General features: G+C 28.2%; 2 protein-coding genes across 3 annotated transcripts; one reads left to right on the top strand and one right to left on the bottom strand.

Moving 5' to 3' along the window:
• Positions 1-11,347: 11,347 nt before the first annotated feature.
• WRKY19 (WRKY protein) lies at positions 11,348-14,914 on the top strand. Of its 2 annotated transcripts, XM_011651926.2 has the most exons (5): positions 11,348-11,715; positions 11,822-11,968; positions 13,129-13,521; positions 13,656-13,769; positions 14,076-14,914. In XM_011651926.2, the coding sequence occupies exons 1-5, from the start codon at positions 11,455-11,457 to the stop codon at positions 14,679-14,681; spliced, it is 1,521 nt and encodes a 506-aa protein (XP_011650228.2). In that variant the 5' UTR covers positions 11,348-11,454; the 3' UTR covers positions 14,682-14,914. The 2 variants fall into 2 exon arrangements, with proteins under 2 accessions (XP_011650228.2, NP_001267666.1); NM_001280737.1 differs by lacking the exons at positions 11,348-11,715; positions 11,822-11,968 and having other exon boundaries at positions 13,216-13,521; positions 14,076-14,681.
• A 1,544-nt stretch (positions 14,915-16,458) lies between these two features.
• LOC101215359 (cytochrome b-c1 complex subunit 6) lies at positions 16,459-20,661 on the bottom strand. Its single transcript, XM_004140641.3, has 5 exons — positions 20,523-20,661; positions 19,688-19,736; positions 18,896-18,980; positions 16,824-16,913; positions 16,459-16,694 (listed from the first exon to the last, which is right to left on the bottom strand). Coding segments are annotated over exons 2-5 (210 nt in total). The 5' UTR covers positions 19,690-19,736; positions 20,523-20,661; the 3' UTR covers positions 16,459-16,661.
• Between the last annotated feature and the right edge of the window lie 1,578 nt (positions 20,662-22,239).

The raw sequence follows: 22,239 nt of genomic DNA, 5'->3' as shown, positions 1-22,239 counted from the left end.
GAATGCAAGAAAGTTTCTTCCCATCATCAGGTTCCAAGATCTCTTCTTCTTGTTCAAACACAACTTCTTGATCTCTATTCAAACCTTCCTCTTCATCCATAAAGGCTACGGTTATTCATTGAAGACAAGCACTGAATAGATGCCTAACATGTATCGATAAGAAATGAATTGTCTTATATAAATGGGCATAACCGGATAAAGAAAAAGGTAAAAAAAAAATCTGTAATCAATGGTTTTGCTACAAGTCTTAATACTCAAGGGATTTACTATTTTTCAGTTTGTTATTTAATATTTTGCCATTTTCACTGTTATTCCTATTCTTGTACTCAATTGAACTCTAGCCAAATAATAATATTTATTTGAACCTAAATATTTAGTTTTGTTCAATGGTGATGATGCTCACATCATATCAAGATTAGTCAATTTATTTAATTTAGGATACATGCCATATTTAATTAGTCATATATTCAATTATCATTCATTTGAAAAATGACGGTAACTATTTATGATTTATTCAAAAAGATTTATTGACATTTTATACCGAGGAAAATGTTTTAAAATATTTATAAAATATAAAATCACATTCTACCCATAATAAATACGAATCTATAATCAATTAAATGATAAAAAGGAGGGAAAATAACCCTTTTAAAAGAACAAAGAAATAAATTTGCCCTTAAACTGTCAACAAAGGACGAAATAATCATTACCTGAACCCCTTTTGAAATAAGTAGAGAGAAACAGAGGTGTGGATGAAATCATAAAAATGAAAATAACTTTAATTTCTATTTAATCTTTTTTAAGTTATGATTTTAATTTTAATTTAGTTTACCATTTTTCTTTAAAATTGAATTCTTATAATTAAATTAAATATTTTACTTTATTTTATTTCAGTTTTTCATTGAATACTCATTTACAAAATATTGATCTCAATATTTATTAATTAATTTAAAGTAATTATGAAATAAATTTTTTAATTTAATTAATTTTTATTCGTTTAGTAAAAATTTGAGATTAAAAATATAAATAATATTAAAATTTAAAGTCCAATTTAAAACAAAATTTAGACGTCAGCAGTAGAATACTAATCGAAATCTAAAACAAAATTTAGACGTCAGCGGTAGAATACTAATCGAAATCGATTAACTCAAAATTTAAGAGCTATATTAAAACCCCTTTAAATCTATAAACTAAATAAAAACAGGACAAGAAGCTTATTATTGACTGAAAAAGTGATTTTTCCTAAAAATTAACTAGAGAATTAATACAAAAAATTATCAATATCTATTTGATTCCATACATTTGGACGCATGTTTAAAAGTTGAAATAGCCATTTAAAAACTACGTTCTAATTAATTAACCAAATTTATTACACTAACTCATTCATAAAACTTTAGGAATTTCAACTGATATAATTGTTCATAGGAGTTTTGAATCGTCACCCCTATAATTTGACCTTTATTTTATCCAATATATATAGTTTTATTAAGTCTTCTTTATTCTTAAGGCAAATCAAAAGTACAAATAGGCCAATTCAAATATAACTTAGTTTATTAAAAATTTCAAATCTCTCATTGTTGAACTGAAAAAAAAAAAAACAAAAATCAACATAAATGGGTTAGTGCTACCAATATGACTAAAATAAATGAATAAACAAATATATATTTGAAATCAAGTGAATTGGATAACCTTCTGCTTTATTTTTCCTATATATAAAATTGGATGTGATTGTTAAATTTAAGGCAATCTATCTTGATGGGTGTGTGTTTTTCAGATTGTAAGGCATTTGTTTAGTTTGGATCTAATAATTAATAATATAGCAATAAATTTTTGAAAGGGTAAATATAACAAAGTTTATTACTTCGGTTAGATCTAGCGTAGTAGAATATTAGTGCTGTGAATTTTTATTCTATGATGCATCTATTAATATGTTGTGTTTGCATATCATTATGCATGTGTGTGTGGAGACTTACCTCTTAGTTAATTAGAAGTTATATATTTTAATAAATTGAGTTTAGTTATGATCAAAGTTGTGTTGGTTGACAAAATTATTTAAAAGTTTACTTTATAGTTTGAATTTTTAAGGCTATATTTTAATAATTTTGTTTACCCACGAGTAATACTAAACCTAGTTTAATCTAGATTTTTTCTTTTTTTCTTTTTGAAAAAGATACTAAACGTAGTTTAGATTGAGTTTGAAGGAACAACAAAACCATTTTCTCTTGTAGGGTTCAACAACATATAAATTATAACATGTAGGAGTACGTAGGAGATGCATGATGGTTCTAGTATTTTACATTTTAGTGGATGTTATAAACTTAATAATTAAGTATAGTTTTTGAGTTTTCGATCAGCTGCAGAAACCCCATATCAGTACCCTAGTAGTTAACAAAGAGATGCCTCCATAGAAAACAAAAAAACCCTAATTAATTAGTCCAACATGAAGAAAGGGTTTCCCTTGAGAGAGAGAGAGAGAAGGAAAGAAGTGAGTATAAAATAAGGTAATAATTAGTAGTATCCCAAGGCATGAAATGGTTGCGGCGTTGATTTCTCGTTTTGTCCATATCACTTTCTGCCTTCAACTTTTATTTTCTATAATATCATTCCGCACCTCACAATTAATTATATCTATTCCTCAAACTTCTATTCACACATAATTAACGTAAGCATATATATATATATCTAACTTTACTCTATAAATTATGAACTTTAGGCTCAACTTCTATACTATCAATTATTAAACTAAATAAAAACCAAACAAATCAATATATATATATAAAAGAATTCACACACAAACAATCTCTGTTAAGTTGAAAATAGAAATAAAAATATGTTAAAATTGAGAGAGGAAGATATATAATGGCCATATTAAATTATTTAAAAGAAGATATGTGCATGGAAAATTTGGAGAGAGAGAGAGAGAGAATAAGAGCTTTGAAATTGAAATATATAATTTTTGCTTAGAAAATTGAAATGGTTGTTATTTGTTTATTAATATTGGAGGTCAACTCTAAGTTTTAGATGTGTAAGCAACCCAAGACTCTAATACTTTCCTCTCTATCATTCACTATCTTTAATTTGCTAATTACTCTCTCTCTTCTCTTGCTCTATATAAAGAAACATTGCTCTTCTTTGTTTCTAAACCATTCAGCTTACTTATTAATCAATATTTTATGATCGTCTGATTCTTTGAATCTTTATAAATTACCAAATCTCTAAAATTACACTAATAAAGAATTTTAAACCCTAATCTAATAACGAAAATCAATTTTATCAAGATTACATTTGAAATCATCTAAACGTTTACTTTTTACATTATTGTTATTTTTGTTCAAATGAATGATTTATAATTGATGTATGCATAATTTTTGAAGACAAAATCTTTTTATTGAGAGATTCATTTGCTTATGAAAGTTTTGAAGTTTAATTGATTATGATGTGTGCTTAATTGTCTATTTCTATGGCATGATATTTGCTACTAAGATGAGGACGTATGTGGTGAGGGTGCAAACACATTAACCTAGTTGATCTAGATGTTCAACATGGGAACCTATAGACCTTTGTTATGCCAATAGTTTTTTTTTTTTTTTTTTAGAAAAAACTGATAAGTTTTCCCAAAAAAGTATATTTAAAGGTTGTTTTGTGTTTTATTATTATTATTATTATTATTATTATTTTCTGTTGGTAACATTCATTTATCTTTAAACTTTAGAACAAAATATCATTATTCTCTCATCCAATTCACACTTCAGCCAATTATATATGTAGTAATGTGTGACTCGTTCAATATGCACATCTATTTCAATACACATATGTATATGCACAAATTGAGAATATATATATATATATATATATATATGTAATCTCATCTAATATTTGTGCCCCAATGGCAATTGACATAAAATTTAAATTTTGGAGAAGATATTATTTGTCACATAGGCCCAACACTTGGAGTTAAATATCTTAACAGTAAATTTTAGGGTTTTATAATGAATAGTGAGACGAGATTTGGCTCTTTAGTATTCATAAAGAATGTCTCTATAAAAGTATTGAACTAGTTTTTCTTTTTTTTTCGTATTAGATTTCATCGACCTAATAATTAATGGAAGATATTTCGTAGCTACTTTTAATTTCATTTCACAACTTGGGTTCAAAATTTCACCCACCACAACATCAATAACATCTTTAAACCCACATAGTTATGTATTTGCTTACCTAATAATTGTTAGCTCTTACATGTCAATTGAAGTTAAGAAGTTTTACCTTTTAAGTTTTAGTTGCTGAATTTCAAGAGTTCATCTTACATGAAAAGTACTTATCTTTCTTGCATTTTGTACTATATTTTTAATAATTGTGAACTAAGATTTCGTACCATCAATATAATCTCCAAAATGGTAATTCAAATCTTATTCGTTGAGCTATTTTTGGTGTATGATAGTTTTATATACACTGCATCAATGATTTGATTTGGTGGGTGTGTAAATAATTTACTTTAAGAAAAAGTAAAATTGAAGTTATTTTTTCTTAATAAACCATATGCTTAGAAGAAGTTAGGGCTTTTCCCTTGAATTACTAGTGACAAAGGCCTAGTAGATGGTTAAGTCATCTCAACTTAGCCAATAGGGTTAGTATATATAAGGTATACAGTACCCTAATTATTACAAATTATTATTAATTCATACTAAAATTAAAATTAAACCTCATAGAAAAATTTCAAAATATATAGTTTTGATATAACCTAAAAGAATATATCAGCTAATTAACTACGGTCTACAATTTTAAGATTTGCTAAATAATGATCTAAAGGAATCTATTTTTTAAAAAAAAAAAATGGAGGAAAAAAAATATACTCATCTATCTTAAAAGTCAAGAAAATAAATTAAATAAATTAAAGTGATTATGAATTTTGTTGTGGAAAGTAAACATAAATTTAATTGTTGGTTTCAAACTATTTATAAACAATATCAACAATACTAAATGATCATGTCAGCTACTTTAATTACATAATACATCACCCATAAATTAATCATAGTTTCTTAATTAAATACAATTTTGAAAGAATTTTATATCAACAATCTTCTAATTTTTTTTTTCTAAGAAAAAGGGATAACAAAGTATTTTGACTATAACACATAAGAAAAACATTGAACAAAATAGAAATTAATAGACTTAAATGGAAGGGTAAAAGTCTTATAAGTGGACCAAAATTTTTAAGGTTTTTATGATAGAGGTCCATGCTCAAGTTTGCAATGAATATGATCCTAAAATTAGTAAGATACGAATACAAACAAACAAGAGAGACTTAGATTATAGATTATGAATTTAAAAGTATTCTTACGTACACATAATTTAGAGGTTTATGAGCGCCGTTCAACTAACACATGTACCGTTGTAGGATTTTTTTATAAAAGAAATGATGGAAATTAGAAGAGAGTGAGTATTAAGAAAAAAGAAAACAATAGAGATAGATATGTGTTGAAGTGTTTGTTGAATAAGTCCAGAAATGGTTGTAAGAATGGTTTTTGTTGCGTACAAGGCTATACATAAGTGAAATAATATTGATAGGTTGAAGTTGTTGAATATGAAGAATAGAAAAAATGGAGCTTGTCAATTGTGATTAATATATATATTTTGTATTTGATTTGATTTGATTACTAAAATATGTGTTGAAGATAAGTGTGATTTTTGAAGTTCAACCCGTGCAAAGGAAAATATATGTCTTTAAAAACTCTACGTCCTATCAATCCATCCATCCCTAATTTTGGAGGTAGATTTATATAAAGGTGTTATTTTATTGCTAATGTAATTTCTATATATAATGTTTAAATACATTATCCATTTATTCTTTTAATAACATTTAAAACTATGGACTTTATGTATACTCTACGTTTCTTAAATATCCTTAACCTTCATTTTTGCAACTTGTTGCAATAATTGATTACTACTTTTTTTTTTTAGTGAAACTTTTATGGGAAATTGTCTCCAACCATGCGTTTTCGATTTTACGTTTCAAAAATAGTACATTTTTTGTGTTTGAAATTAAACTCGTTGTAGTGTTTTTTCTTGGGATATCTCGACTAAGATTATTGTTACTAAAATTTAATATAATCGTTTCAAATTCAAAATGTAGGCTCTCTCTCACGGGCGGATTTAGTATAGGCTCAGGGGGCTTGAGCCTCCCCTCAACTTTATTGTCTTCATATAATATGTATAAACAAAACTAATTAATGCTTAATATTATTAGGTAGTTTAGTGGTAACTATGTTTGTTAGCCCTTCTTTCAACTAGAGTTCAAGACTTGCTTTAAAAGTAGTTGATATATATTTGCATATCTTGTCTTTAATTTCACGTAGGTTCGATTGAGATTGGATGAAATTGTCTCGAAATTTGTTGAATGAGCCTCTAGATTGACCCATATTTGTATTTTTTGTATACATTAGGTGTTGGCTCTTGGAATAGATTTAGCCCAAGATTTTTCATATAGAATGCATTAATTAGAACCTACTCTTGTGGCGTCCTGGTGTAAATGACCTGAGTTCTTCATGATTTATGTTGTTCTCGGCTGAGATTAGATTGAGATATATAGCCCCAAATTTTTAGACAAATTACTTCTTTTTTTTTCCTGTTATATGTGTTTTCTGTTTGGCAGATGCCTGTAGTCATCAAAATTTGTACATAAAATTTTTTTCTTGCAAATACGACATGTTCTCATTTAGCCAAGACTGTCTCCAATAGTAAAATTAAGTTAACTCCTAAGCAACTATATATGTTTAAGGAAACTACAGTTGGCCAAAAAGACATTAAGTTAGTGTTCAATAGATCTCCGTGTCATTACATCTTGTTGAGAGAGGTTGAGGATGATCGAAATGATGCAATTTAACATTTTGTTTTATAAAAAGTAAATGCTTCAATAATCACTAAATTATGTCATTCATGTTGATCATTTCCTTAACCAATTCTAAATTTTTTGTAAATTCTCGAATTTTTGCCTAACGTGTCACTTAGACTCTATTTCGAAATTATTTAGACTCCAATTGAAAACTATTGGATATTTTTAAAAAAAAAATGGTTGGTAATAATAGTCTTTATTTCTTCAGAGGTAACAATAAATTTGAATTGTTATCCAAGTTAAGTTTTAAAACTTGGCATGGAATATGGAATTTGAAAACATTGTTTGAAAGTAAATAATAAGATAAAAGTAACTCCACATATAGATTTTACATAAACTTAATTAATTTTAGAAAATCTACCGTTCAAATTACCATTTTGGTTTTTCAAAATTCAAGTGAAGCCACATTAAAAAAAACTACAAAAATATATATATATATATATATATATATATATATATATATATATTATTTCTGAGATTTGATTAAGAATTCAAATATATTTTAAAGAAAACAAGCATATGATCAAATAGAAATAAAAATGGAAGACAAAATCATTGTAAAAAAAAATCAAAACATAAAAGAACTTGTTATTATAAATAATGGATTCCTTTTAAAAAAAAAAAAAAACAAAAAAAAAAAGTAAACTTTAAATTCAAAAATGAAATGATCATTGAATAGAACTTTATTATTTTCTTTTAAAAAAATTAGTTAAAATTTTGTTAAGAGGACGAAAATGATTATGTTTAAGGTCCTTAACTTATATATATATATAATTAAAATGGAATGTTTTTCTTTTTATTATTATTATAATAAGTTGTAATTAGAATAAAGTAAAACTGTAATCTAGTTCTTGCTATTAACTAAGTTTTCATTTTACATTTAATATCTTTTATAGACTTTTAGTCCACACTCTATTTTGATGTACCAAATATTAGACTTCATTTATATGCCACTTAATATATAGCATATATATATATATACAACTGATCTACATGTGTGATGCTGTATAAATAATGTCCAATACATAATATAAAAATTGTAACAATAAAAATTACAATACTTTTTTTTAATGAAAATTCACATAGTATAAATAAATATTTAACGACTAAAAATTGGATTTGAACTCCACTAAGAACTAGTAAATTGAGATGTATGAACAATAATACTTAAAATAACTATTTTACTAAACCTTTAAAAAGTTAAATCTTTCAAACAAACTAACACAATTATTTCTCTAAATTAACTATACCAACACTAAAAGTAGTATTTCTTTTCTTTTTAAATTACCTATATATGCCATTATCATCTTTACCTATCCTAATTCTGTTTCTCTTTGCATTTTATCATTAACATTCCAAAAGATCATCTACTCAAAGTTTCAAAAAACAATATTATATTTAGAAAATATAAACTAAGTAAGAGTATAATTTAATATAATACTCTATGCTACATGTTATCCTTTGAAAAATGATCTTAAATAAGGGGGAAAATCCTTCTTCAATTATAAAATACCATATAGGTTATGCAATAATAACAATTGGCTTTTGACTCTTAAAATAATGGAATAGAGTTCACATAATTATTGTTTAATATTCCATAGATCTAGAAATCAATGCTTCCATATGTAAAACCATATAGCTAATATATTCATATGACATTATTTAATTAATTTTGTACTTTATGCGAAAGAAAGGGATGAAATTATTAACAACAAAATTCATATTTCACTATGACATATGTCATCTATATTTTAGTATTATTTCCCATTGGTAACGTGAATGATGGTAGACATTATATTAATATTCATAAATCAATTAACCATTTTCTTATTAACTATTATTGTTTGTTTTCATTCTCTCTCTATTCAAATTTTATTTTAAAAGGTAGCTTCTAAACTTATCCATATATAGTAGCTTTTTAGAACCCTAATAAATAAAATAAAATAACTTAACTTAAAGAAACAATTTCTTAATAACATGACAAAAATTATCTTTTGGAGAATGATATATTGCTAAAAAAAAAAGTTTAATACCAACTTTTGTCTTAGTATTTTCATTCATTCAATTTTAGTCCATCTTTTAGATTATTATTATTGTTGATTATTTCAAAAAAAATTAAATGTATCTTTACTTTTGCTTGTTATTAAGATTATTAAAAACTAAATCGAAGAATCAATCGTATGTTTTTTTCAGTTTGGTTTTTGTGTTTCGCTCAAAAGAAAAATACTTAGGTACATTCCTAACTTCAATCATTTTTGTGTAATAATCGACATTACAAATAGTTGTCACGTATCAAACTTTTTAAAATTTTTAGAATAAAATATTTTTGAAAGTTAAAAATCTCTCATCATAGTAATTCTTCAAGGCAAATCACTCAAGTTGGGAGCTCTCTTATAAGTTATAATTAAATCACTCAAAAAAAAGATATACTGGTTATTAGTATATTAGCATAAATAGTAATTATTTGTTCTTAAATCATACTTTGGCAAAATTTGTAGTTGAAAAGTTACAAAGTTTTATAATAATTTCTATATATATATATAAAGAAAAAGAAAAAGAAAAATAGAGAAACATGGGTGTAGAGTTATGAGGTCTTCGAGTTGACCATTTCAAGATCGGATCCCAAGGTTTCTCTTTCTCATGGGATTTCGTTAAACACTCATTATTTAATTAATGAGTTTGATGATATGTTGAGTTTGCATTCTCTTTTATATATATTTTAGAAAACAAACTCATTTCATTTTATATTTCTTTAATCTCTAAGTCCAAACACCATAAATAAGGACAGTGATGCAACAGCTAATTATAAATTTTAATCACACATACATAATTCAATAAATAACCTATATATGCTAGGGTTCAATTCAAACACCCTTTAACCAAAACCATTAGTTAACACAACACACACCTTACATTCAAGAATTTCATTACAATAATATTTTGTTATGATATTAAATTTGATATATAGGATCAAAACATGAATTTAAGTCGAAATCAAAATACTAATTATCATTTCAAAAATCAATTTATTTTTATTTGCTATTTGTGTGATTTCTCCATTATCATAACAAAAATTCTTTTGAGTGTTTTTGTTTAGAATTGTAGTAAAAAATTTAAGATGTGAAAGGATAATTTTCCTTAATTCTGTTTTTTATTTAAAGAAAAACAAACTTAACTAGTTAAGAACCAATTAAGCCTTCAGAATTATTTGTGCCTTCACAAGATGTGTTTAATGGCCCAACTAAAGAGGCTACGATAATTAGCTATAATAAATTGATGTGGCTGTCTTTAATTAATTAAAAGTTAGGCTAAATACGGCTGCTAAAGTTTCTCTTAATAATCACATAGTTGAAAAAAGGCATTCAATCAAAATTGAATTTTATCACATACTTATGGTTAAATCCGATTTTTCACTCGAGGGTAAAAACATACTCAACGTAGCTATCACATTATTCGCCCGAATAAGATTTCACATGGAAAGAGATTGAGAGACTTCACAATTTTAATAAAATATATACTTTTTTTCTATACTGTCATTTGGTTTTAATATAAAGTCTATATTTGTATTTATTTGATGTGGTATCATAGCTACGGACCTCACAGTTTAATAAACTACGATAGATTTTTCTTTCCTATATTAGTGATTAGTTTTAGAACATATGAAATCTTGTGTATTTGTAATATGTTATTATAGCCATCAAACCCAAATAAATACTGAAGAATTATATGTTGCAGGAATTATAAATCTAAGGAAGAGAGGCCCTAACTTGAGAAAGATAATGCATAAAGAACTCACCATATTTGTGAGATGTATAAGTTTAATTACGAAATGTAAACTTGTGAGACCTAGCTCATTCATGAATGAAAGAACTTAAGAGCCTACTCTCTTGCTAATGCAACTAGTAGGACGTATATATATCAATTGATTTTGAGATGAAATGCAAAATATTCTCCTAATATTATAACAAACTGTCCAACATAGTTATCCCTAATAATCGTGCAAGCGACAAGAAGTATAATGATATTGCATCTTCTAATAAAACATTATTGAGAGTTCAAAGTGAATGTATTTCAACAAATAATCGATATGATTTTTTCTCTTCAAAAGTTAGAGATTTAATTCTCATTCCTAAAATTGTTGTACTAAAAATTATAAACATATGAACATGTGTCTTGCTCGTACAACTAATTAATTAAGTGGGTAGAGGGTAAACACATTCTCGATTGATGTATAATATAAAAATAAAGATGGAGTTTAGGGTTTGGGGGGTTTTAAAGAGAATTAAAATGAAGGGGGTGATTGAATTGAGGGTTAATTAATAATAAAGGGGGACCCCATTAAAGTCAAAGCCAAGATGCAAGGGCAGGCTTGTGTGTGTGTGTAATAATAATAATTCTTCCATTGAGACGAGAGAATTGACTTTGGTGCCTCAAAATTTGTATTAATAACCAAACAAAAAACACAAATAAAGAGAAAAGAGAGAGAGAGAGAGAGAGAGTTTTTGATATGATTAAAATCTTTCCATAATCTCAACAGTGAAAAAGAGAGAAAGAAGAAAATTCTTATGGAGATTGATCTATCACTCAAAATAGATCATCACAAGGAAGAGCATCATCATCATCATTTGATCAAACACCAAAAGAATGATCAACAACAACGTCAAGATGATCATGATCGTGAAGAAGAAGGAGAAGGAGAAGGAGAGGAAGAAGAAGAAGAAGAAGAAGAAGAAGAAGAAGAAATTGATATTGATCATCACGTTGTTCCTTCGACTACTTCTGGCTTAAAAGTGTTTTTGCCACATAACAATACTAATGTAGGAGAGGTAATTAATTGCATTAAAATTCCTTGATATATCTCTTTTATCACAAATATATATATATATATATATATGATGTTCATATTAATATTTGGTGTTTTGGGGGGGTTAGATTTCAGAGTTACAAATGGAAATGGATCGAATCAAAGAAGAGAATAAGGCGTTGAGAAAAGCTGTGGAACAGACAATGAAAGATTATTATGATCTTGAAATGAAAATTGGTTTCTTTCAACAAAACAATAACCTCAACAACAAGCTGGTAACCCCTTTTTATTAATTTTATGATTGTTTTATATCTTTTAACCTTTTCTTAATTACTCTATTCTTATTCTTCTCCTTCAGTATTGATACTATATGTATGTGATTATCGAATATAACTATTAAGATATATAAAGAATAACTTATCATATCCGTAACAAATTTTGAGAACTTGATATAAATTTTTGTTACAAAAATCTTTTGAATTATGCTACATCTACTAGTAATTTACTTTTTTTTCATCCAAATCTTAAAAAAAATCCACTTTGACTAAAATGATTAGAAAATATTAAAAAAAAATTGAAAGTGAATAGTAAACAAAAGTAAATTAAGTGAACCAAAGTTAATTAAGAGTGGTTTATGTATAATTAAATAAAGAAAAGCAATTAAACACACAAAAAAGGTAGCCTTTAAAGTAAGGTATTTTTTTTGGTGTTAGTGAAGAATTTAAATGAATAAAGAAGTATGATGAGGTCTATATATAATGTATGTTCAATTTTCTGCCAACATTAATTTCCTTTCAGCTCAGTTCATTTTTATAATAATCTACTCATTGGATTTTGTGCTAATATTGACCCCCTAATTTGCTTCTCACTCTCACAAATTTTCCCTTCCTTAAATATATTATTAATTACCTAATTTTGTATTTTTCTTATACATCTAAAATTAACTGTCACACACTACTACTACTAATAATAATTTAGTTCATTTAATTTTTTTTACAAAACATTACAACTTTCTTGAGTAAAATGGGTTGGTTTAATTTTTTAACCAAACTTTAAAAACAAAAACTCTTTTTTAGAATTACTTTTGTTTTTAGTTTCCAAAACATGGATTGGCTTTTTAAAATATGGATGAAAACTAGTAGATAAATAAATCAAGAAATTTAGGAGTGAAAAGTTGCATTTGTCATAGATTTAACTTTTTGAAACAAAAAACTAAATGAATAGTAAACCCATTTTTTTCTTTTTTCGTTTTTTGTTGATTTTTATTTTTAAAAATTAAGTTTATAAGGATTATGGTATTTATCAAATTGTTTCCAAAATTGATCAAGAAAGTTAATCCAGAAAATTAAAAGATATTAATTTTGTCCCAATTACACAATTAGCTATACATATATATAATTAATTTGGTTCTCTCTTTTGATATATATACACACAGGAGTGTGATCATAACTTCCTATCATTCCATGGAAATGAGAACAAAAGGCACGAAGAACTAACAAAACACGACCTCGAACTCGGAGAAATGGCAAAGAAGAAGAGACGAGTTGGGTCGGCATCGAAGGAAGACGAAATGAGGGAGAGTGAACTGGGGTTATCATTAGGGCTCCATACAAAAAACAGTAATGATGATTTGGAACAAGAAGATAATGATAGGGAATTATTAATAGAAGAAGAAAGAAGAGAAATTAAGAACAAGGAAAATTCAATAATAATGTCAAATTTCAATTCAATCCAAAACAAACCACAAAGGCCTGAATTGCAAGCAATGGCACCCCCACAAAACAGAAAAGCTAGGGTTTCTGTAAGAGCAAGATGTGAATCTGCTACTGTAAGTTTCTTTTTCCTTGTTAATACGACATCGTACATTCTAACCTCTTCGTTCAAAATATATGTGTTATGCTATTTGAACTATACTCATGTTAGTATCTTATGTTAACAATTAATAATATTATATTGCTGTAGATGAATGATGGTTGCCAATGGAGAAAATATGGTCAAAAAATTGCAAAGGGAAATCCATGCCCTCGAGCATATTATCGTTGCACTGTTGCACCGGGTTGCCCAGTTAGAAAACAGGTATTTTTCTCTTTTTCAAGAGTTAAATTATAAGTTTAGTTCTTTAATTTAATTTTAGTGGGTATCTCGCTTACTTGATCAATTCCATAAATTAAGTTTTATTTTTAATTTTGTGTTTCATATGATTTCTTAAGCAATTGTAAAAATAAAATTGAACTTTATTCATTATATTTTTTTAAAGAAAAACATATGTATGATTTTTCATGTTAAGAGAAGTAAAAGATTGCATTTTTGGAATTAGAATATATATATTGTAATGGTTGGAGGAGTAAAGATTAAAGCTTTATTACCATATTTACTGTTTAGGTACAAAGATGCTTAGAAGACATGTCAATTCTAATAACAACATACGAAGGAACACATAATCATCCTCTCCCTGTTGGAGCAACAGCCATGGCTTCCACAGCTTCAGCAGCTTCTGCTTCCTTTATGCTCTTAGACTCATCTAATACTAATAATACCAATCTTTCTAATTCTCTTCATCTAAACCCTAATATTCTTAACTCTTCTTCTCCTTCTTTCCTCCAAACTCAAAACCCTACTAACCATCTTTTCACCCCATTATTCCCCACCTCCTCAACCTCCCACTTCCCCCATTCCTTTTACCATTCCAACTTTCAACCTAATCATCTTGTTGGTCCTCTCGACCGTCGCACGTGGAAACCGACCGATGATAATAAGCCACCACCGTTCACGCCCGATGCCGTGTCTGCCATTGCTTCTGACCCTAAGTTTCGAGTTGCCGTTGCGGCCGCTATTTCTTCGCTCATTAACAAAGAGAATGAACACATGACGACATCGATGACGGGAGAGACGGTCACAGATGGTAAAGGCGGTGGTGGCAGCGATAGTGATAGTGGAAACAAGAAATGGGTTGTTGAATCCCTCTCCTCAAAATCAAATGGTAATTGAGATGTTTTTAACCGGTGAAGATTTGCCATTTTTTGAGGGAGATTCAAGTTAGGGTTCATGTTTATGAAATGGTTAAGATTTTAATTTTCTTTTCTTTCTACTCTCTGTTACGTTTGATCCAAATTTGTATTTATACTTGTAGTCTCTTTCTTTCCATGATTTGATTTTCTGATAAGAATTTTGTAAGAATTCACACAAAGAAAGAATAAATATTATTTTGGTAATTTGTGTTATTTCACGTACGGAATGGAAATAGGAATCTGGGATGTGAAAGTTTTTTTTGTCCTAATCAATATAAGAAAGCTAATTAAAATTACAAATGAGATTTCATGGTTTTAGTTTCAATTTGATTTGCTATAATTATTTTAGACATTTTATCCTAATTTTTGGTTGAAAAGTTCTATTTACTACAACAACAAGAAACATAATGAAAAATTGAACTTTTGAACTGGATGTAATGCACATCGATATAGACTCAAACTTCTTATTTAGGTTACACTACTTGGTATAGACTAATCATAGAAAATCATGTCCATATTGTAATTTAGATGTAAATTTCTTTAGGACAAATATGAGCTAAAGTTTTCTATTTGAGTAACAGAGATTAGATAAAACGAATAATATAAACTATGAGCTAACATATGATACACAAATATGGTGGGAACAAAATTAATATATATCAAGAAGCAATTAATTATTGGGATGAAAAATAATACAATGGCAAAAAGAGTTGTTTTTATTTCCTAGACGACGAGTTTTGATGTGAAATTTTACATAGACGACTTAACTAATATTTTATTTCCTAATAACTTAGAATAATAGATATAGATCCAATATTTTTTGTTTCACGTTTAAATAAAATTCAATTTTGTTCCTATAAATTATTAACACATACTCAAAATTAATATTAAAAGTTAATGGTCAAAACTAGCAAATCCATTTATGGATATAAACTTGTTGGATTGGATCACCGATCGAGGTTTTTTGACTTAATTATTTGAAACAAGAATGATACATACAAACACAAACCCATCAGATCAGAACCAAAATGTCTAACCATCCAAAGTTTTAAAATTCAAAATTTAGCACTTAGATCATAAAATTAAGATAAAATAGATTTTCAAAAAAAAAAAAAATCTTTGAAAAAATAAGAACCATTAAACACAAATTTTAAAATTTTAACACCTTAGAACCCATATTTAAAAGTTAATAAGATATGTATGAAATAAAATTAACATTAATCTTTAAAAATCATGCAACAAAGTACGAGATTAGCTAGCTACTGTTACTATAATCCTATACTTTAGTCTCTCCTACAATGTTCGATCATTACAAATATTGATGGTTAAATTTTCCGAGTTCAAAAAAAAAAAAAAAAAAAAAAACAAAAAGCAGTTCATTTAGCAAAGGGTTTATTTGAGAAAGGCTTGGGTCAGACAAGATGAAACATCATCATCTCCTACCAATATAGTATGAAGGAACCACGTTTAAGAAATCAAGAAGGCTCACATCGTTTACAAGACATCTGAGCAGCAGTCATGGTTATTTAATACAAGTTAGGATATGAAGACAGGTATTAGACCCAAAAAAGTGATCTACTTCTGCCAAATTGAACCTCAACCGGCTACTTATTCTCAAACAACACAGCCATTTTTTATAAATCAAAGAACAGCAAACTAAAAAATGGATCACACCTTACTAAACATTTGTTTTCTGAAACCAGAATTCATCTATCACTAATGTTTATATAAAGCAACCATAAAATTGAAGGAAGAAGTTATTCAAAATCTCCAAACGTGAATCCAATCTCCTTTCTTATTGACCATGGTTAAAGGTCTGGCAGTTTTTATAAAATTTCACAGCCCTTGGCATTTTTTGTTGATGCAAAAATCAAGTTCACAAAACGACATTGCATAAAAAATCAGAAAAATGCTGCAAAAGCAAAAGGATAGGATCCCCACATCCCTAACAACTCTCCCATTACTTTAGTTTCGTCAATAGTTTTGGTGCAACCTGCAAGAAAAAAGTGTATTTCAAGTTAGTTCCAAGGTTATTATTTCAGTTTTTATTTCTAAAATGAACTTGTTTATGTGTACAACTTTTTCTACAATTTAGTTTCTAACAGAACCAAGAGCTACTTACACATTTGTCAATGCAAGACCAGTAATCAAAATATTGTCCAGTGCAATGCTTATGACCACTGTCATCTCCTTGGATTCTCTTCACGCATGCCTATGACATGGAAAGACAATAACCATCATTTTTACCTTATCTTTATACTATTGATAGAATTTGAATCTGCTCAGACATGGTTAATAAACTAAAATATTAGCAACGACATCATCTGAAACTCATATGAGAGACTAAATAAACTTTGCCAATTTTCAGGGAAAATACATATTTTTGGGAGCTCAACTCTCTTTTCTTTTTCTTTCTTTCCTTTTTTGATATCTTTCGAGTGTCCATGTTAGCTTAGGCGCATCTCAACTAATCTAATGGGACAACCCGCTTGACCCTACATACCCTACATCATTTGGGTTTCAAAAAAACTCAGAAAATTAATTCCTATCTAAGTGTCCACCATGAATTGAACCACTAGGTCAACCTATGATGGTTGAGAGTGTCTCCAATGGGTCAACCTATAACCTCTTAATTAGTTACTGAAAGACTTTCCTTTTTTACCACTGATCAACCAATGATGGTCGGAAGCTCAACACTCATAGGAAAAAAGAATGGGGAGCTCAACTAAAAGAACTCCAGTTACACGAAATTACACAAAATTAAACCTGTAGAGTAATTACAAGTGGTATTCAAAATCAAAATCCAGAGGAAAACATAAAAACTAGGGGAAACAGGTCATATATGAAGGTCAAAATAAACAATTCTCCAAATTTGGTAAGGTCTAGCATCCTAGGAAAAAGAAGTCCAACACATGTTTTGAGATTCATCAAACTCACAATAAAAGGATGTCGAATGACCAAGTCAACTTGAACCCCAAAGCACAGTATCAACTAGAATCAGTGAAACATGAGATATCTAAAGCTTTGGCAAAAGGATATCTTTGTCCTCAATATTGATTTGAATTCACGAAAGGGAGCTAAGACAATTTGTTAAGGAAGGTTATTGTTGCCTCCATGACCAAAATGATTGCCATGCTAAGCAAGGATCTTTCACCATAATTGCACAGGGTCAAATTGTGTTCATCGTAAGGTTGCACTAACAGCTTTGGACAAAAAAACTAGGCTTCTTAACAACTTCTTAACAAAGAATATACAAGAGCATACAAAGAAAACCCAACATAAGGAGACCAAAAGTAAGCTTGTCAGGTGAAAAGATTCTCATCCAAAACCAAAAAACTGGTTGCACTAGCAACTTTCTTCCTGTTACTTTTAATGGCAAGATAGGACCCAGAATTGAAACAGAATGATGAAATATGTTGTTGGAATTACTAAAAGAATGAGAATTTAAATGATGCTACTTAGCATTTGAGCGACTTCATTCTGTTTGTTTTATTATTAAGTTCATTTACTTACGACCACTTATTAGTTAAATCATTAATATGCCCACAATATCCAAATAATGTTCCAAATATCATACAGCCCAAAGAAAGACTTTATCCTGGAGGCGCGGCTTTATTGATCGGGATCAGGACCAGGTGACATCAATTGGTTTTTTCCAAAAGAAAATTCAGAAACAAAGGTGGAGCCAAATCCAATTCTAACTTCCTTTTCATTTTTTTTCTCTCTTTACCCTCTATCCATCAGTTCCTGCTCTTGAAGGATGGTATTTTGGTATTCACCATGACAAGCCGAAGCCCAAGTCTTGTCAGAAAGTACCTAATATCAAACTCACTCCTGTAACTAAGCTTCGTTATTCTCCAGAAAGACCTATAAGACTGAGTCAATGGTGGGCCAGTGGCTGCCCGTTCTGTCACAAAGAAAAGTTTGAAGCTACAAGAAAATCTACTCATTTATAATGAACGCATTCACTGGAGAGATGCAAAATCTTCAATCTAGCATAGTGACAGATTAATTTCTAACCAAATAAAAGAATAGAAACATACCTACTCATGAGACCAGACTTTTAAAGTTGAGTAATTATGAAAAAAAGAATGAATAATGAATACAAGTCTAACAACTGAAGAAATTAGTATATCCAACTTCACTAAGACTCATCAATCCCCCACAACAAAGTATCAATAAAACACAATGTACCTGATATTCAAGTAGTGGTTTCACACACTTGGGTTTGCAAGCTTCTTCAAGATACCTCTTCTGATCAACAGGCTCTTCATCCGCCCTACATATTATGAAGAATCAAGGAAACATAGATAAGTTGACATCAAAACAAATAATCTTTAACATTATGAAAGATAAAGATAGAGGGTATGGAGAAGACATGCAATGATGCAACTATCCTGCTGATTATTAAACCTTAATAATCTCCAAAAATGTTGATCACATCACCAAGCGAACAAAATGCTACATCTACTAAATGCTAGCACATCTACTGTCTCATTGAAACTAAATCTTCAGCAAACCGATTCTTTCCAATGTGTGCAAAATTCATCAGCGCTTTTATATTTCATCTTTTCAATTGCAGCAACAGGGAGATGATACTTGTCTCCTTAGAACTCAAGGTCATAGTTTACTACCTATAGAACAGATCCTGTTCAAGTAAGATCCTAACAGAGAGATGATACTTGTCATGATAGTTGCTCAAAATATCAATATTCAGAGAAAAGTTTGCCCCAGTATGTGCTTTACAGTCCACCTTAATAACTCTTCTGACAGCAATGAGCTATACTTACAAAGGAAGAATAGTGGCTTAGAAATTTATGAATACCAAATAAAAATATAAACGCTAACAAAACAGCACTTGACTACAGGGATACAAATCTATAGTAATGTAGCAGACAATAAAAAAGTTCATTGTGTAAGAAATAAAAAGGCAAGAAGATAATAGTACATGGTAAAACAGAAAGGAAAGAAAAGGGGGATACTCACATGGCTAACAAAGAGTACTGACTTGGAGGGAAAGAGCACGCAAGAAAACCTGAAAAACAATTCAAATTAAGCATCAATATGAATAAAGAAAAAGGTCATTGTTTTAGTTTGTACAAAAATACTGACACCAAAACCATGAACTTTATTCCACAAATTCGAGATGTCCATGCCTTTAACTCAAGCATTCATTTGAGGAATGGCAGAAAAAATATATAAATATATATTTTTTTTTTTTAAAAAAAGAGATTTGTAATTAACGAGTCTCCAGCTAAACTCAATCTTTTAAGACCGTCGTTGCCATGAGATTAGATTTCAGGTTCAGAAATGAAACATTAAAAAAGGAAGATACTCTGAAATATGGAGAACCTTGCAATTTTGACCAAAGGGAAAGCAATTGCTTTCAATCCAACGATTTGTTCCCACGTAATAATACTCGTTAAACTTGATCCCATTCCAAATAAATGGAAACCCCCCATTTCAAAATTGGAAAGTTGAATGTCTATCAAAAACAAGAATCAGATCATATAATGCAACAAGAGGGGAAAAACCCTCAAATACAAACGACTACTGAGAGGTAGAAGAAAGAAATGAATATTGTAAAACAAAAAAAACATAATACTCCATCGATTTCTTGGAAAAATTCAGAGCAAACGATCCCAAATGATAGAAGAAATCAAAAGCACCGGAAAATACAAAACATACACGATCGATGAATGTTGGATCTGATAATAAAAATCGAACAAGAATAAAAAATAAAAAAAAATAAAGAAAAAGCTTAGAAACAAATAAAAAAGTTAAAAACAAGGGAAGAATTCTTGGGCTAAAAAACTCATACCTTTGGAAGCTGAAACACGAATCTGAGAGGAAACTAGGAACTCTGATTAGGTTTAGTTTGGAAGCTGAGAAATTGCAATATGACAAATCTTTCACTTCTCCGGTTCATTAGAAGCTTTTCGGGTCGGCTGCTTAGTCTGTTCGGGTCGGGTCAAACCCATCAGTTTATACCCCTTTTTAAAAAATCCTATGCCTTTAAATCTTACATTATTTACACTTTCTATTATCTTCCTTTTTCAACTTTCATAACTTCATCCTTTTAAACGTTTACACACATTTTTCGTTTTCCAATTATTTGTGCATCTCTTCTAATCATTTATTTTGTAAGACCCATATTCAAAACAAGTCTACTTAATTTTTTTAAAATTTTTATTAACTAAAATTGGTAAATTGATATATCTATCAAATTTTAGAGTTTACGTTATTATATTATTTTAGAATTTTAACGGACACAACTCAAACTCCAAAGATATAAATCCATCTTTTATCGTGAAAATGTCTCTGAGAACTTTTTAACTTTTTGAACCGTGTAACTAATTAAGCCGTAAGCGGAATCAAATTGGTCCTCCAACTTCCAATTATGTGTTTTAATGTAATTTCTTAATTTTTTTTTATTGTATCTATTTTACTTTTTTATTTTATATGAAATAAATTAGTTAACTTTCAAATTTTCCAAATTTCTCATAAGAGTTTTTAAACACAAAATGAAAGTTAAAAGAATTTATTGAACATTTTTAAAATTCACTCATCAATTGATATGAACGAAAAGTTTCAATTCTACTTGGATGTACATGGTTTATGAAAAATGGTAAAGAAATTATTAAATTATTTTATAAAACGATTTAAACCTCATTTGTTTTTTTAGAAAAGGTATAAATTTATTGTTTTTCCTATTTAAAATGAGAAGAGGTTCCATTTTAGTTTTGAAGTTCACTTTGCTTCAAAACCTCAAACTCTCACAATATTTTATTGTAGTGTTTTAAAAAATATATAAAAAAAAGTGACAAAACATTTACACTCAACCATTTTGAAAGAAAAAAAAGTTTGGAGACCCAAAATTAAAATTTTCAAAAATGCTCTAATTAATTGACATCCAGGTCATAATATATTTGAGAAACGATCGTTTAATATTTGAAAAATGATCATTTAGATTTGGTTATTATTTACTAGATCAACGTTTAGATTTGATTGGTTAGATTTGGCTTCTCGAATTTAAATGATCAAATCTAAATCTAAAAGATTTTTTAATAATTTTTTGGTACACGATCGTTAAATTTGAGTAGTCAAATCTAAATTATTTTCTTAAAGATTCTTTGGGCTATTTTTTTTTTTATACGATCATTTAGATTTTGCTATTCAATATTTTAACGATTTTTTTCACTGTATTTTATGTTTGTCACATGCTCTGAACAACCAAATAACAATTTGAATTTTTTTAAAAAAAGATCGTTTATATTTTGTACACGATCTTGGACCAAATAATAGTTGATATTTTAAAAAGAAATTGCAGAAAAAGACGATAAAAAGAAGAAAAAAATCGCAGAAAAGAAGAGGAGAAAAAGAACGATGAAAAGAAAGCGCACATCTGAAATATTAAAAAAAAAATTGTCAACTTAATGGACTTTTCATTTTGTTACACGAGTAGTAAATATTGTACTGAGTAAATATTGTACTGATTTGTTATATTTATAAAATTTAACCTATTTTATATTAGTTTT

Source organism: Cucumis sativus, chromosome 3 (assembly GCF_000004075.3).
Source record: "Cucumis sativus cultivar 9930 chromosome 3, Cucumber_9930_V3, whole genome shotgun sequence".
NCBI lineage: Eukaryota > Viridiplantae > Streptophyta > Magnoliopsida > Cucurbitales > Cucurbitaceae > Cucumis > Cucumis sativus.
The sequence above is the reverse complement of the archived record's forward strand: the minus strand, read 5'-3'. Positions and strand labels throughout refer to the sequence as shown.

Bases quoted from the DNA above. Each gene is read 5' to 3' on its own strand.
- WRKY19 (XM_011651926.2), top strand. From the start codon at position 11,455: ATGGAGATTGATCTATCACTCAAAATAGATCATCACAAGGAAGAGCAT. The intron at 11,716-11,821 runs GTAATTAATTGC...TGGGGGGGTTAG, and splicing joins ACAATACTAATGTAGGAGAG to ATTTCAGAGTTACAAATGGA. The intron at 13,770-14,075 runs GTATTTTTCTCT...TTTACTGTTTAG, and splicing joins GTTGCCCAGTTAGAAAACAG to GTACAAAGATGCTTAGAAGA.
- LOC101215359 (XM_004140641.3), bottom strand. The intron at 16,914-18,895 runs GTACATTGTGTT...TCCATGTCATAG, and splicing joins AACCACTACTTGAATATCAG to GCATGCGTGAAGAGAATCCA. The intron at 16,695-16,823 runs GTAAGTAGCTCT...TTTTTCTTGCAG, and splicing joins GGTCTTGCATTGACAAATGT to GTTGCACCAAAACTATTGAC.